We start from the raw sequence: 17,370 nt of genomic DNA on the forward strand, positions 1-17,370 counted from the left end.
GGGCTAAGGGGAAACCGAACAGAGATCCCATGAGAATGAACAAAGGCCACATCATTGTTAATCTAATTACCTTTCAGGGTGCTACCAATCTAGCAGGTGAAAGAGTGTTGTGCAAAAATCCTTTCAAGGCTTTCTCGATTGAAGATGAGCACACATGAGATTGAGGACAGATACAACTTTCCTGTTGAAAAACCAAGCCCTTCCTAATGACTGAGCTTTGCTCTTTTAATTCCCTTCTTTTTTCTTAGCAAAAAGCAGCTTATTATTGTTTGCCTTTCAGTTCGTAAATTATTTGCTCTGGGAACGGAACTGTGTTTTGCAGGTGGAGCATGAAATGAATAGTCAATTAGAGGAGCTGGATGGTTTGGGAAAATGAGCTGACATAGGGCAGGGGAAGTCATGAAAACGCTTTATTCTCTCTTCCCAATGAAGCAGGTGTCCACTGTCCTTTTCGTGCTGTTCCAGTGATCAGGTTTTGATTGCAACTTGATTTTTCTTCAACACTTGACATACGCCTGATTAATGGCCCCTGCTATGTAGAATCAAACTAACCAATGTTTTAAACAAAGGGAGAAAAAATGGAAAGATTGATCTTCTCAATAAAGTCACACAATGAAGTCAACTCTCAAAGAAACAGGAATACTTCCTTGGTTATTTCCCCCTGCTTCATATAAACGTGAGGTAGAGTGGGAACTCCTTATCCTACTTTAGCTTAGGCTTTGAATAAGTAAAATAAGGTAGAGAGAAGGGCAAGAAAGGGCACAGAAATCCATATCCGTGGCTTAGTACTACATTAGGTTCTGTTAAAAGGTAAGCAAAAATGGACACTTCCTGATCACCATGAGATAGAAAATAATTCAGGGTTTTTGTTCATCCTCTTCTCTAAATACCTACTTCCGGTTCCTAGGGTTATAAAACCCATTTCTGATTACATTATTGCTTAAAATATTCCATGGTTTCCACTGCTATACAAGTTATACAGGAAATCAATGAATCAGGTTATTCACTGACCTTTTCCTGTCTTCAAGAACAGCTCCTATATAAAAATAGCACAAGAAAAATAAACAAAACAAAACACAGATCTTATGCTGAAACTTGGAGAGAAGAGGGTAGGATTTGACTTTATTTTCTTTCTTTTTTTGCCAGTCCAGGGCTTGAGTTCAGGGCCTGAACACTGTCCTTGGACTTTCTCAAGGCTAGAGCTCTACCATTTGAGCCACAGCACCACTTCTGGCTTTTTTCTATGTATGTAGTACAAGGAATCAAACCCCGATCTTCATGTATGCTAGGCAAGCACTCTACCACTAGGCTAAACTCACAGCCCATGGACTTTTCTTTTCTTGGACTTTTCTTTTTTAACCATGCAGAATTGTAAGTACAGGTGGGCTTGATTGCTCTGAGATCAAGCTCTCTCTTCATCTCACTACCACTAACTCCTATGGCTAACAGAGGCCAAATCATATGTTTATAGGGAATACAAGAGTAAGATGGGGTCACTATACTTCTGATGTTATTACTTCAAGGTCTTGCATACATACCACTTCCTCTGTGGTGCCCTGAGTCATATTGAAAATGACTGTCCTTCATGGAGTATGACTTATACCAGTCTGAGCTTCACCACACTTAGCTGAGGCATGAGTCTGTCTATCATATCTTCTTAGCTGTTTAAGGCACCACACTCATCTCTGACTTACCTATGTCCCACTTTGACAGCCACTAGAGATGTCTCAGCCTACCAGTATTGACCACAGCAGAGCCACACATGGAGGAAATGATTTTTGTCTCTGCCTGCCATTATGAAATCATGTGGTGACAGCAAGTCTCTGTTCAGTCTTCCATTTACTGGCACTTATGAACATGCCACACACTGGAGGATGGTGAGGGGGAGGATGAGAAGGGACAGTGCCAGGTCTTATAAGCTCTCCTATCTGTGACTCGTCTTTATAACACATGACCATAGGGCTTGCGATTCTTCAAATCAGCTTCTTTACTCTGTCAGCATCTTTTCTTTATTCCTAATTCATGCAATGGGATTTAGACATACTCAGAATTCTATGCCTATCTAGTAAAAGTTATCTTTTATTTTCCCCTGAGGATTAAGAACAGGCAGAAGAATTAGCAAATTATGTTTATTTGGCAGATAATGCTTACCAGATATGAGACGGATAATTATTTTAAAGTTAAGAAACAAACTTCAAGTCACCAGCATAAGCCAATCTTCACTTTAAGGAAAGTAACTGGAGAAGGTAAAAATTTTCCACTTGTAAAATCATTTTATTGGTATAAATATAATACATATGAATAAAATACCTCCAGCCTGGAATGTAAGTGAATATTTATGAAATGTCTTATAAAGAGTTGTATTTCAATATTTTACAGATGTCAAAGTATTTCTCTCTTAAAATCACACATCAAAAGCTACTATGGAGACAGGCATTAAAGGCCTTCAAAAACATGGATATTCATAAAACCTCATTTCAATCAAGTATATACACTAATCTGGGCACATGGGAAAAGCCATGGGCCTATCTCACTCTGTTCTTACACTTTGCTTGTTGATGGTTATGTGAAGGTCACCAACCAAGCTTTAAATGTACAATTCCACTCAGGAGGAGAGAAGTTCCCCAAGGGAGAATGTAAAAAAAATCATACCCAAGATCTAATATATATAATTTATACAAATTATTTATTAGTGTGCTCTGTTAATATAATTACAATGTGCAATTGCATACATCAAGAATAAATTGCTATATTGAATTATGTGCAGATTTGACACAAGTGTGTTCAGCAGTACCCCTTTGGTCTACTGGATAGAGTTACTTGTGTGATTGTGGATCCAGTTACTTTGTTAACCTCTGAAAATTCATCTTGCAGGGCAGTCTGTATCTGCCTCAAAGAAATTCAAGTAGGGCGCATGGTATAATTGCTGGCTTTCATTGAGGGCACAGAAATAACATTGAAAATCCAAATGCTGAGGACTGGGGGAAAGGTTAAAAAAATGTGCTTTGATAATCAAGGAACTGATGAATTTCTACACTTAATAAAAGGAAAGAGAACAGAAAAAAACACACACAGGAAGAGAATAAAGCACCAAGAGAAAGGAGGAGGTGTTGCCCTTGGTTCCTCTCTGAGGGGTGACAAAATCACCCTGCCCATGAAGACTTCTGCCTGGGTGAATTTTACACAAAAATAAAGTCTTTTTCCGTCTCTTCTCCGGAGTCACTAGACCTGCTGCCTGGGGGCCCATCTTTACTGGAGGAGCGCTGCTTTCGTTCTGGAGTTTCCTGGGCCAGCTGGCCCCAGCTTCTCCTTGAAACTGAAATCAAAGGCAGGAACAGATTACTGACAAGAAATACCAGTGGCCAGGCTAACAATGGGGTGAGGGCAGGAGCACTAAGAAGCAGGGAAAAGGGTGGCAGTCAGGAAGGACTTTCTCAGAAACAAACTTGCAACCCACATTTAGAGATGAGAATTTTAGAACAAACCAACAAAACTGAAACTACACGTGTTAACAGGAAAACACACCAAAAACCCCTAACAAACAAACAAAAAACCAGTCTAGAGAGGGTGAACCACTCATAGATGTGATTGAGAATCTGAGATGAAGACCCAAAGACAACAGGAAGGAGAGGCACACCAAGGTGAGACTGTTTTGTGTCCAGGGGACCTCCTCAATCACAGCAGCCCCTTCACGTGGCACAGAGAGCAGGTAGAGCCTTGGGGAAGTGCCAGCTGGGAAGATTTCCCATTTGATGTCTTCTGCAAATGGTTTAGGGCTGGTTATCTCTACTTTGGTGGGGACAATAAGGAAAGGTCCTAGCAATTTTTGGTAGACCTTTCTGTGTCTCAGTTTTCAAGTTTTAAAGTCTCTGCTTTACTCTCAAGCAAATGAATACTTTTCACAGTCTTTGAAATAAATAAAGACTGTGAAAAGGAATACTACCTGTGATACATTTCAGTTCTCAGGTAGAAGGATTACAACTCTGCCTGTTGGGAGTATAGACACATAAGGATTCATTGTGACTTTACAAATGGACAGTGGGAGACCCATTACAGGAACTGGGCTTTTATTAAATGCCAAGCTCACGGATTCATTATCACTCCTCTTCATAATAACCCTGCAAAACCTGAAACTAAGATTCTAAGTGTAATCTCTAAAGCACATTAAAAAAATTGCAACTACATTATGGCTTCACTGCTGTTATGCCTTGGGAAAGGTTTATTTAAATGTTAAATTCTAGGATACTATTAAGAGTTATTAAATATTACTCACAGGTCCATTGTATAGATACATCATGAGCTAAAATATCCCAAATCTATGTCCCTTGTAAAGTAGCTTGAAAGAAGAGTACATCTACCTCAACACTCAGAAATTAAAATGGTCCAACCAGGAACACTGGATTTCAGTCCTAAAAAAAGCTACAAGATTTATTTGGTGCTTCTAATTATTTTGATTTTTTGCATTTTGCTAAATAATTCATCTTGCCAGGAGCTGACTATGTAAATGTTCAACTCAACAAAGATGATTTCAGGAAATAAAAGCTCATAATACTCAATAATCAAAATAGAAACATAATAAAGTACTTCTGTTGCAAATTCTGTTAACAGCCAGATTCTAGACTGTAAACTACAGCCCCTCCCCTTTAGCAAATGATATCTAATTAAAATCATGTGAAATTCTGAAAAGAAACCATGTAATTAGAAATTTTTGAGCCTGGTATGGTGGCACAGTTTTGTAGGCCCAGCAACTGGGAAGTGGCAGTAGGTGGACTGTGAGTAATATAAGACCAGCTTGGGCTACATTTCAGGACCCTGTCTCAACTCACTCTCCTTTTTTGGTTACTATTTTTTTTTGCCCAATATTTTTGAGAAAATTATGAGTAGAAAATGGTACCCAAATGAGGGTATAGGTACCAAAATCTGGGCCGTATGCTCTTGCTTGGCTTTTTGCTCAAGGCTGACTGACTACCATTTGAGCCATACCTGCTTCTGGCTTTTTGCTAGTTAACTGGAAATACGGATCTGATAGATATTTTCTTCCCAGGCTAGCTTTGAACTGGAAGCCTCAGATCTCAGTCTCCTGCTTAGCTATGATTACAGGTGTGAGCTACCAATGCCTGGCCAGACTTTTTTTTTTAAGCTTTGGAGAAAAAAAATCATACATATAGGTTGACTGGTCCTTCAAATACAGCTAGTATAAAAGAAAAAAGAAAAAAGCCAGGGGCTGGTGGCTCACATCTGTAATCCTAGTCACTTCATGAGTCTGAGATCTGAGGATGAGGATCATGGGTCAAAGCCAGCGGGAGAAGTAAAGTCAATGAGACGCTTACCAACTGATCACCAGAAAACAGGAAGTAAAACTGGCTCAAAGTGCTAGAGAGCTGGCCTTGAGCAAAAAGAGCTTAAAGACAGCGCCCAGACCTTCAGTTGAGCCTCATGACCAACAAAAAAAGAAAAAAGAAAAAGAAAAAAATTGCAAATACTTTACACTTTATCATAAAACCAATTTGATATTCATATATTAAGATATAAAGGGCTCTTAATTTGATATTCACATAATAAAGAGCTCTCAAATTCTGACTATACTAAGAACAAGGTAAGGGAAGAAAGATTTTATCTTGAAGATACTTGGAATGAATTCAACCTCAAAATAGAGCAATACTTTTGATATCTGCACTAAGTTTGTCATTTTATTTTAAACCATTTTAAACCATAAAGTTTTGCTCCATACCAAAGTACTAAAAATAAATTCCCAACACTATAGGTTCAAAGGGAAAAAAAGAAATGTGGTGGTACATTTATATGTCTTCTGAGCAAATACATGTTTTCTAATCCATACAATAAAATAATGAATCATTCTTTAAAATACTGGCTTACTGGAATTCTCAAGTCTAATTCATAGTATGAAAGGATAGAAACATATTTTCTAGCTTGGTGCCAGTGGCTCATGCCAGAAATCCTAGTTACTCAGGACACAGAGATCCAAAAGGTCAAGATTCAAAGCCAGTCCTGGCAGAAAAGTCTGAAAGATATAATTTCCAGTTAACCTGCAAAATGTTGGCTAGAGCCATTAGCTCAATTGGAAGAATACTAGCTTTGAGCAAGCATAAGATCCTGAGTTCAAATGCTGGTACTGGCAAAAAAAAATACTTTCTAAATTCATGTAATCAAAACTGCTTTTGTCATAGATAAAAATCTGAAATATTACATGATAAAAATTCATATAAAAACAACAAAGGGATCTTTTAGCAAAAAGTAGATCATACTTCACGCTCTAAGCACTGAGATTTCAAGTCACAGACACTAGCTTCTGAGTCTTCTAGGATGGGTTTGGGGCATTAGCGAAGTTGGGGAATATATAGATTTAGTGACAAGGAGCCAATTCTTAGTCATGAAAGTGAAAACCTATGATTTATCGAACATATTAGTATGGGGAAAATAACACATTATTTCAAGAGAGGATTACTATGGTGACAACACTTTAAATTTCATTCTGGAGCTGGTGGCACAGCTCAGTGGCAGCCTAGAATGTGTGAGGTTCTCAGTTCAATACCCAGTACCACAAGGAAAAAGGGGAAACATTATTCTAAGTATATTTATTTTCAATGAATAATTTTTAGCAACTACGATGCATCTAAAGTGATTATAGGATCAACATGACATGTCCTTAAATGGTGTAGGCAGGCACCATCCACAGAAGGAAAATTCCAAGTACAGTGAAGTTGGAACCTACTGCACAACTAACGGGCTGAGTCTGGAAACCCAAGTACTAAGCCTTTAGGCCTACAGATTCACTAGCCCAGATTCCTAGTGCAAGCAAGTTTGGGGAGCAATGTTCTTTCTCAAGTTTGTTTTCCAGCTTTTAGGGAACATCTAGTAGAGTGTATATAATTAAGATATTAATAAAAATTATATAAAGGTAGGTTTGGTTAGGGTATCATTGAGAAATGTTCTCAAGGAAGTGGCACCGTGGCTCAAAGTGGCAGAGTGTGAACCTTGAGCAGAAAGAGCACAGGGAGGGCGTCAGGCACTGAGTTCAAGCTCTACAACTGGAGGGAAAAAAGTCTCAATAGATTTTGTCTGTTGAAACTTAAAGCTCCAAAATTTATTTTTAAAATATTTAGAAATTTTGCACATCTTTCCTAATTCAGACAAACTTGTCTTAGGCATTTTGATCAGGTAGCTTGATTTGAGTTATGACAAAAAAAGAATCAGAACATTTTTCTTATACTTCTTCAATGAAAATTTTTTGGGCAGTTAAAAAATGTTAGAGTGTGTGTATATGTGTCCATGCACATACTTATTACCATTCCACAAATCGTTAATTGATTAAAAAGTAAAGGAACTGGTAAATTATTCAACATAAACACTTGCTTGAATAATCATATCCTGTCAATAGTGGCAAAAATTATTGCAGAGAGGCTCAAATATGAAGTCTTGATGTTGATTCAATTTTGCATATGTATATGGGCTAATTAAAAACATTCTGAAATATGCATATAAACTCAGAATTAGAGAGTCACATGAAAATTTGAGATTTCTTGACTGTCAGCTCAGCTGAGATTTGTATTTTAGGGAGGAAAACATTATAAGAATCTGAGAAGAATATTCAGTTATGGTTGGCTCTAATGTTTAATTCTTTTCAAAAAGAACATACGATCCCAAGCAATTGCTAAATTTGTCTTGGAGAATTCTTATAAGGGAAATGTAATCTGAATATGGTATAACAAAGAATAGAGCGCTAGCTTCTAGACTGACAGCCACAGCCAAGAATTTCTTGGCTGAATTACAGAATAAGCAAAAAAGTCAGATCTGATTCTGACTTTCAGAATCAGACGCCCTGTACAAATACCATCCATCGCAACACATACAAAGCCAAAAAAAAAAAGTGACCATTTTCTTCAGGAAAATAGGATGTATGCTAATATCAACAACACAGCTTGCAATTAAATATATGGAATTCAAGACACAGTTGCAAATACTTCTAATAAGAGAGTAAGCATTTTACCTGACAAATCAATATTAAAATAGCCATACAATCAAAACATAACAATCATGATAAAAATATGCAGCATGCTTTGAGAACAATAGCCTCTGTTGTTTTCATGAATACATGATTTAGGAAATTAAGAAATATTCTTGGTGTAAACAAAAATGTTTTTTTTTTATAAGACTTAAGGAAAAGTAGATAACAATGGCTTCATTACTTGTGTTGTTAGGTATCTTTTTACAATCAGAAACTATTCAAAAAGCAGACTGCTATGCAGTTCTCAAAGATGAAGGAGGTCAAGTGCTAGGAATCGGCACTAACAAAACAAAATTAAGATATTAGACAGAAAATGACTTTAATTGAAGCTCCGTATAACAACTATACTTTTCTATTTCAAAAAGCAAAGCAGAAAAGCTAAGACAAGATGGTCCTATTTCGTTTCATTGAAATTTTACCTAGCCCATCACAAAGAGAATTTTCAGATAAAGAGGTCATGGACAAATCTAAGATAGGCACAGAATTTTTTCTGTTTGCCTTTTTATGATTTGGCTTATTTCTCCCATTTATCCATTTTTTACTGTGACTCAAAGCCTTACTGTGTGATTAATGAGACACCAGGAATGATCTTGCCACATGTTGTAGTGCTTTTAGTGGTTCTTGAAGGAGGAACATTTCATCAAAAGGCGATCATGGTTCATGCCTGTTATCTAGCTACTTAGGAGGCTGAGAACTGAGGATCAAGGTTTAAAGACAGCCTGGGCAGGAAAGTCCATGAGACTTATCTCCAAATAGCCATGAAAAAACTGGAAGGGGAGCTGTGGCTCAAAGTGGTAGAGTTCTAGCCTTGAGCAAAAGAGCTCAGGGACAGTGTCCAGGCCGTGAGTTCAAGCCTCACAACCAGAAAAAAATATTGTGCTAATACATAATTTAAGTCAACAGATACAAATGATCAAGTGTAAATTTCCAGAAACATGTATGTGATCTCAGATGTCTTAATGGAAGAGACAATACAGAGATAGAAATTGTGACTTGATATATTCTGAAAAAGAAGTGTAAAGAAAAGAATGATTACAATTGCATATTTATAAAGGCACCTCTATAGGAAATCATTTTTAAATGAGGAGCAGTTGGGATATAGCTCAGACGTAGCCTAGTACTACAAAAAAAGAAAAAGGATCAGTATAGTTGATATTGACTAGGGAAGGTGCTATCTGGGCCAAACAGAGTGTTCTCTTTTCTTTACTTTTGTTTTATGTTCTAGGTCATGTCCTTAACTCCATCCTATGTCAACACTGGACAAGGAAGAGGCCATGACTCATCCCTGAGTACAGACCCAGGGTCCAGGCTCCAAATATCATTGACATTGATTAGATGTTTTCTGGTTTTAAACCCTGAATCACCGGACTGAGACTATGGCCTAGTGGTAGAGTGCTTGTCTAGCATGCATGAAACCCTGGGTTCGATTCCTCAGTACCACATACACAGAAAAAGCTGGAAATGGTGCTGGGGCTCAAGTGACAGAGTGCTAGCCTTGAGAAAGCTCAAGGATTGTCCCCAGGCTCTGAGTTCAAATCCCAGGAATGGCCAACAAAACAAAACAAAACCCCCCACTCCCACCCCAAAAAAAACCCCCGAATCAAGGGGATTCCTCTTTGGAGGCCCTCTCTGAACAGAAATTCTCTCTGCTTCCTTTCACAACTTTCTTTTCTTGCTCTGTCTGCTTTATAAAATAGATCAATCAATTAAAATATATGAATTGTGTAAAGTTTTCAAAGACCAAAGTTTCCATGTGAAGTTATCACATTCACTGGGATAGAAGCTGAGTTAGAGCAAAGAAGTTGTATATACAATAAAGTGCTCATAATAAAGTCCTTTTGCAATAAAAATAAGTTATTCCTATCACCTGCTTGTATTTTAGAACAGTTTCTTAAGAGGCAGTGTAGGGTATTTTCCTGACTCCTGGCACCCAATGTATGTTCACACAGAGGGCAGAGTTCATTAAGGAAAGCTGCTGTATCATGATATTTTATATATTCTCTTATAATAATAAGATTTCCTCTTAATAATTTTCAAGTCATATTTACACAAAGTTAATGACCAGGGAGGTTAGGGAGTTCTTTTGTCATGGATAAGACATTTCCCATTGGAAGCTAAAGCTGAACTGAAATGTTTCCTTTTTAGTTCCTGTGATTATTCTCACTTGAAGAGGTGATGGATGATAGAACTCACTAGAAGACTAAATGGAAGATAGGAGTTTTAACAGTAAGAGCTTTAAAGCAAAATTGTTCCTCAAGATGGAAAAGCTAATTCCTATTTTTTTCATTGTTAATAAAGGTAATAAAAAACCCAATGAAAAATCATGTGTGTAACATAAGATTGATATTTAGACAGTGGTTATTTTTACTGAAAATTTTTTTTCCTACAAGAATTTAAAGTTAATGACAACTTAGATCAAAATAATCTAAAGAAACAAAATCTATTGCATTAAGAATTTATATTCTTAATTTTTATATTCTTAATATTTATATTCAAAAAGAAATGTATTCATTACCTGATTTATGTAACTGTAACCCCCATGTATATTACCTTTACAATAAAAATAAGCAAATACTAATGAAAAAGAATTTCTGATCTAATCCATTAAAAGAAAAAAATAGGAAGAGAATAGGATCGTAAATATAAAAATAAATTTTCATGATCACAAAAATTTGTGAGGACAAGTTACCAAAGGAACTTGAACCTCCCTCATAGTAACATCTAAATTTAGATTATTTGAGTCAGTATTTCTTGCCCCTAATGGAAGGACCATCCTGTTGCCATTTTTAATAAATAAAACATCATCTACATGATGAATCCCTGACCCAGTCCCATAAAAGAAGTTATTCAATTAAAGTTCATTTTTGTTAGTGCCAGTTCATAAGCTTTGGGTCAGTGAGGGATGATAATCGAAGGCTCTAACCATTTGTTGGCTGTGACTTCCTGTGCCCAAATGCATTCACTTCCTCTTCTGCAATGGTGGAGTACAGTTTTGAAGATCTTTTCCCTCTACTGGAAGGCTTGCCACTGTCATGATCTGAATGCCTTTTGTAATAATCTCCTCTTTGCACTACTGAGGAAAAGGGACTCATTTTACCCTTTATAGGAGCAAATACATTAATGTGTTTACATTAATATTAAAAATATTAATATTACAAATTACATACCAGCTCACCCACCCAACCTAGGATTCAAGGAACTCAACAGTGTTGATCCAGGGCAGATAAGACGATTATCTACAGGATTCAACAGCCAACACTATGGAAATGTCGTGCAAAATGAGGTGAGCTCTGAATCTGCCCCCAACAAATACTAACAAAAAAAAGACCCCAGTATCACCATTTTGATTCCATGACGGATTAACAAAAATCACATTCACTATGGAGTAATCCAGAAGAATCACAGTGATTTACCTGTTTCAGAAATTAGTTGGGCACGCTAGTCCAAAGGGAGGCACAGAATAAGGAAATGAAGTAACCAGCATGAATAATATACATGAAATCAGGAATGAGCACAACAGGAACAGTCTCTAGGGAGAAAGATAGGGCTCACACGCAGCTGCCATTTCTGGGTTCATGGTTGAGGATGAACGGAGACAGAAACTCCAAAGTTGTAATCTTACCACCTTGGACATTCAGAAGTTGTTCTCAGATTTCATGGATACCTTTAATCCAACTTCAGTAACAAGTGGTACAATCAGCAAAATCTCCTGTGATTACTTTATTCTGGATCCCAGCTGGGGAAGCGATGGTCTCCACCATTCTGTTATCCCAACCAATTAGAAAGATGGGGGCATGAACTATCTGAACTGAACTGTCTCCTAGTTGGTACTGGTTGGGGTTGGGGAGGAATCAAACCCCACCCCCAAAACTCTCTTAAACTCCTTAAGAAATAACACTTACTTTTTTCCAGTAGGTAAAAACTGGCTAGTAGCATTCAGTGTCACCCACTTTGTAACCAGGGAGGTTCCATGACACACAATCTTATCCAGGAGACTACTCTAGTCCTTGTTTTGATCATTTAAAGGCATTTAGAAAACACCATTTTCCAAATGTGCTCAGGAAATAACTTTTAATTCAATGTCTGGATATGTATGTATGTATGTATGTATGTATGTATGTATGTATAATTTTTTTTTGCCAGTCCGGGGCTTGAACTCAGGGCCTGAGCACTGTCCTTGGATTTTCTCAAGGCTAGAGCTCTACCAGTTGAGCCACAGCACCATTTCTGGCTTTTTTAAATGTATGTGGTATTGAGGAATTGAACCTCGGTCTTCGTGCATGCTAGGCAAGCACTCTACCAACTGCCAGCCCAGGATATATTTTTTTGTGGGGGAGAGCAAGCCCTTCAATATTTCAACTACTTTGAACAAAATGAACAGTCTTCCTCCTTACTTTACTACTACCCCTTTGTATCTCTCAATTTCTCCCTCCAACCACCCCCCACCTCAACTCAGTTCTTTCCAAAGCTTCCCTGAAAACACAGATGTAAAGTCAGCAGCTGTAGAAAAGAGACAACAGGGGTAGGAATGGGAGAGAGGCTGTGGGGGGAGAAAACTGTTAGAAGACACTTGCTGCCTCTTGTGGTCACTAACCTATCACTACTAAAGATTCTTATTTTAATACCAAGTCTTCTAAAGGCTTTGTCAGTAATACTGAGCTCTGTATTTATTCCTTCCATGTGAAATATCTATAGTTACCAGCTGCTTTTTCATACCTTTAATCTCTTTATTTGACAAAAAGTTTTTTTAAATGAGCTTCAGACAACCTCCTCCCTCCCCCCCCTCTCTCTCCCTCCTTCCTTCCCTCCCTCCCCCCATCTCTTTCTCATAGTCAGTAGGTGAGTGAGGCTTTTACTAACCAAATAAATATGCAGAAACGAGAGGAGAAAGCATTATTTCTTAGTAAATCTAAAACCACAAAGATAATACTAGGCTGCAACTTCAGTGTGCAGCCAATATCATAAAATAGGCCAACATAGGAAGCTGCCAGACCAGAAAGATAAAACAATCTGAAAGCATTAACATACAACTAAAGCAAAACCTAGTAACTTCAAACACAATGAGAGCAATCTGGACATGGGTAATGTGACCAGTTGTGTGGCTCTAACATTTTTTTCTAGGTATAGAGAAATTTAAAGACAGAATGTATGCTATACTTTATAGAGGACAGCCAGTACCTGAAAGTCAACTGTTTACTTAAAAGAGTAAGGAGAATGAGGGAAAGAGATAGCCCGGATGCTGTAGCTGGCCCAGCCAGGCCTCCCTCCTGATAACTGACAACTCAATTTGATTACAGGGGAAAACCATAAAATATTGTTGTTCCTATCTCAGCAAGTCAGAAGGAAGAAACTGAGAGACAAATTGAGAAGAAAGCCTGAGAGTGTCCATGTAGGCACCACACTCCTGAGAATGAGAAATATTTGTCTCTTGATCACAATGCACCTGAAGATGTGTCAGGGTTCTGTGAGCTGCTCCTCCATCATGATGACTTACCACAGCTGGCGATGTTTTGTTTGGATATACTGGTACCTAAAATTCTGCAGGTAGCATCAAAGAGGTCACAAAATCATGTTTAAGGAGTTCCTGACACAATGGGATTCAAGAGCATCTTGTGATTATTCCTGAAAAGAAGTGAGGCCTTTGGGCCTGGGTGTCTCTGCTGTGCATTTAATTCTTCATTAAGATCCAATGTCACCAGTAGTCTGAATTAAGCTTTTACACTAAAGAACTACTCTGGTTGCTCAAACTCCATCCAAGAGATCCTAGTTTGAATACTAATTTATTCTTTAGGACTAGGATTCATTCCTTTCTTTAAAAATTACTGTATTTAGGGAGAGCAATCCAAGAAATAAAAGTTCTTACCTTCCTGGGAAAATGTCCTGGGACTGGGTTGGGGGCTATTCTGGCCATCTCTCTCTTTGTCTGAGGGAAGTTTTTTCAGGACAGGTGGAAGAAGAGCAACTTTAGGAGAACTAGGGCCAGATGGCGAGTCTGGGATGTCCTCTATTAAAACACAAACATGGAAATTGATTGTTCCAAGCACATAAGCCAGGTGAATCTTTACATGTAGACTACTCATAAGAAAAAATAATAGAATTTTTATGGCTATTTTTTTGTTTCTGCTCAGGGAAGTATTATTCTAGAAGATTAAAGTTGGCCCAGATAGCATCCTATCCTACAGATACAACAATTTCAATCAAATGATACCTGTATCTGAGACACAAAACTGTTTTGTATCAAAATGTGTAACATTATAACCCATTGTCTTTTCCTGTTAAGAGTCACAACAGAAGAAGACTTTGAAGGGATCTCAGTTGTAAAGGAGTTTTTTTGGCAGGGGGTGGGGGTGGGGGGTAAGGGTGGGGAATGGGATTTCAACGTGCTTCGAGTTCTGGAATAAAAGCCTGCAGGTCATTGCCAAAAAAAAAAAAAGTCACAACATATTTACAGAGATATAGGTTCATGCATACATTGAAGTGTTCAGGAATAATTTGGAAACAAGAGTTTTAGAATCATAAAATCCTTTGGTCATAGGACTAATGAAGAGTAACATGCTAGACTGAAAAGATGGTGAAATATCTAGAAAGAGAATTTTAATGTTATTCTGTGTGTCTCTGTCTCTTTGGTAATAATGGGGACTGAATCGAAAGCCTCATTACTAGGCACAGAAGGACAGGAGTGTAGCTCAATAGCAAAGTGCTTTCTCTGGCATGTGCTAGGTCTTGAGTTTGAGCCTTAGTACTATAAAAACAAAACAACAAAAACTCCTGCAAAAGCTGGGCGTGGTGGCTCATGCCTGGGTAGCTAGGGCTACTCAGAAGGCTAAGATCTGAGGATCTTGGTTCAAAGCCAGCCCAGGCACTAAAGACTGTGAGACTCTTATCTTCAATTAACCACTAGAATACAGGAAGTGCTGTGGCTCAAGGGGTAGGGTGGTAGCCTTGAGCTGAAGAGCTCAGGGCCAATGCCCAGTCCCAAAGTTCAAGCCTTACAACCGACAAAAAACAAAAACAAAACCCTGAAAAGTATAGTGATGATGATGATGATGATGATGATGATGATGATAATGAAAATAGTAATGATCTGATATCTCTATTTGTTTGCTTAATTTCTGTGGTCTTGGATATCAAGGAAAAAAATTTAGTAAGGCAAGTCAGGCATTGTAGATGGGCCTGTGTGATATAAGACTGGTTTTCCTGTCCTGCCTACCACCCAACTGGTTGTCTCGAATGCAAGAAAAGGCTCTGAGTCCCTACCTCATATGTGGTGGGCTTTTGTCTTGAATAAGGTAATTCTTCAGTCTACCATTTTTGTAGCTTCCTGTGGATTTCCTATGAGGTCTCTCTACATCCTATTTACTAGCTGCTTATGAGATCAATCATAGATCAAACCAACCCTGCATGCCATCTGTTTTCCAACTGATCCTAGACAAGCAAAACCCTTACCAGGTCGAGAGATGGTTCTTGGCTTTTGTGGAATGGTGGGCCTTGCTGCTGGGCTGGGCTTGGGAGACTGCAGGAGAGACTTGGGGCTTGTAGGTGTGCTGGAAGAATTCCGAGGCCTAGAGGCCAGGTCCACTTTGGGTTCTGTTTTAGTGTTCTTTTCTGATGTCCCCAAACCAAAGCGGTTCTCTAAGAGACCAGGGTGCAGTTTAGGCACTAGAATGAAAAGTGGTATTAATTATACTTTTAAGAATCAGATCTGAAGAGATCAATCATTTAAACACAGAACATTTAGCATTTTTGGAATTGAAGCATGCTGGTAAAAAACTAAAGGTCTTCACAGAAAATCAATGAGCTTTCTGATACTTTTCCGATGAGGTGATGAGTTTTATATTTAGCAGCAAACAAGGAGAAATATAAAGAAATGAAATGACCTCGAGATAACTAATCATCAGATCAGGCTCTGGCTATAGTTTTGAGTGAGGAGGGCTGTGTTGATGGTCACAATCTCACATTTAATGGTGAGACTACCACCAAACATCACATCCTATTCTTCCCCTGCATCAATTCTGTTACCTAAATTTAGCCAAACAATTGCCAAACAAGCTGATAAATATGATTTATAGTTCAACTCTAATGATTGCCCTATAGAATTTTAATATCAAAGATTATATACTATAGATTCTATAGCACAAGTTCATCTAACAGCAGTCAAGTTTCTAACATGCAATTTGCAAGTGTCACCCATTGATTACACTTAAGAAGTCAAAGAAATGATGGATAATTTATTTCACGAATATTCAAGTTTCAAGGAAAGACTATTCTTTTGTAGTACACAAAACAGCCATCTACCTTCCAGATGTCATGTATGCCTTATTTGAAAAACAACAAAACCAAAAACCACATCTGCCATGTTCTCATGTTCCTCTACCCTCTTCGAAGTAAGAATAGGTGTCCTGTCCAGGCACAGGGCTACAAGGATGGGAGAAGCGTCCCTACGTGGCACTGGGCAGGTAAAAGGATATGGTATTTTATGTACATTACACATGCATGTATTTGCTTATTTATTTTAGAATACGGCATTTTAAATGAGCACTGAGAACATGCAACATCAGAGAACTTTCCTGCTTCTCCCCCACTTTTTTTTTTTCCTCCTGTTAATCATATGACTCCTGAAGCCAGAAAGTAAATGACTGCTCTAACAGGTGACAGCAATGGCCTAACTTACCTGCTCCACCTCCTTCTAACCGTTCCATGCTGCCCAAGGCTGAGCTAGAGGAATCCTGGGAGATGGCATCATTCCCAAACTTCTAAAAACAAACAAACAAACATTCGCAATGTGTATGTTTGTTTGAGGTATGAGGGGAAAAAAATACAATAGGAGATAACAAATGACAGCAAACAATAGCACCTAAATTTTGTCTTTTTTTTTTTTTGCCAGTCCTGGGGTTTGAACTCAGGGCCTGAGCACTGTCCTTGGGCTTTCTCAAGGCTAGCACTCTACCACTTGAGCCACAGAACCAATTCTGGCTTTTTCTATGTGGTATCAAGGAATTGAACCCGGGTCTTCATGTAAACTAGGCAAGCACTCTACCACTAGGCCATGCTCCCAGCCATGTTGTCATTTTTATAGGGAACATGTGAGAATGGTCTGCCTTCCAAAGGTGCTCCTGTTGAGACAAAAGTATGAGAACACAGTCTGTTTCGGACATAGTCCAGGCTCTATGCTCTCAAGGCCCATTTGTCAGAGCGCTTCCCATGAGGAGAGGTGCATGGCACTAGGCAAAGCCAGCCAGTTTGGTAACAGTTCCTCTTTCTTGCAGACCTGATGTTTCACATGAAGTAAAGGGACCCTTTCTAGGCTTGGTTTCTAAGAAATCTCATTTTAAAATCCTTCTAAC

At 38.3% G+C, this 17,370-nt stretch overlaps 1 protein-coding gene across 6 annotated transcripts in view; it reads right to left on the reverse strand.

Moving 5' to 3' along the window:
* Positions 1-2,667: 2,667 nt before the first annotated feature.
* The window catches only part of Carmil1 (capping protein regulator and myosin 1 linker 1), a 270,455-nt gene continuing 255,752 nt past the window's right edge, over positions 2,668-17,370 (reverse strand). Inside the window, exons 34-38 of one of the 6 annotated variants that reach the window (XM_090356284.1) lie at positions 16,698-16,779; positions 15,473-15,685; positions 13,890-14,030; positions 10,950-11,096; positions 2,668-3,316 (exon numbers count right to left, since the gene is read on the reverse strand). In XM_090356284.1, coding sequence (XP_090212410.1) covers positions 3,180-3,316; positions 10,950-11,096; positions 13,890-14,030; positions 15,473-15,685; positions 16,698-16,779 — 720 coding nt within the window. In that variant the 3' untranslated portion in view covers positions 2,668-3,179. Of the gene's footprint in view, positions 3,317-10,949; positions 11,100-11,439; positions 11,465-13,889; positions 14,031-15,472; positions 15,686-16,697; positions 16,780-17,370 lie in introns of those variants that run through there. The other 5 variants (XM_090356283.1, XM_090356286.1, XM_090356287.1 and 2 more) reach the window with 5 other exon arrangements.

The sequence above is a fragment of the Megascapheus bottae genome, chromosome 22 (assembly GCF_031878675.1).
Source record: "Megascapheus bottae isolate mThoBot1 chromosome 22, mThoBot2.hap1, whole genome shotgun sequence".
NCBI lineage: Eukaryota > Metazoa > Chordata > Mammalia > Rodentia > Geomyidae > Megascapheus > Megascapheus bottae.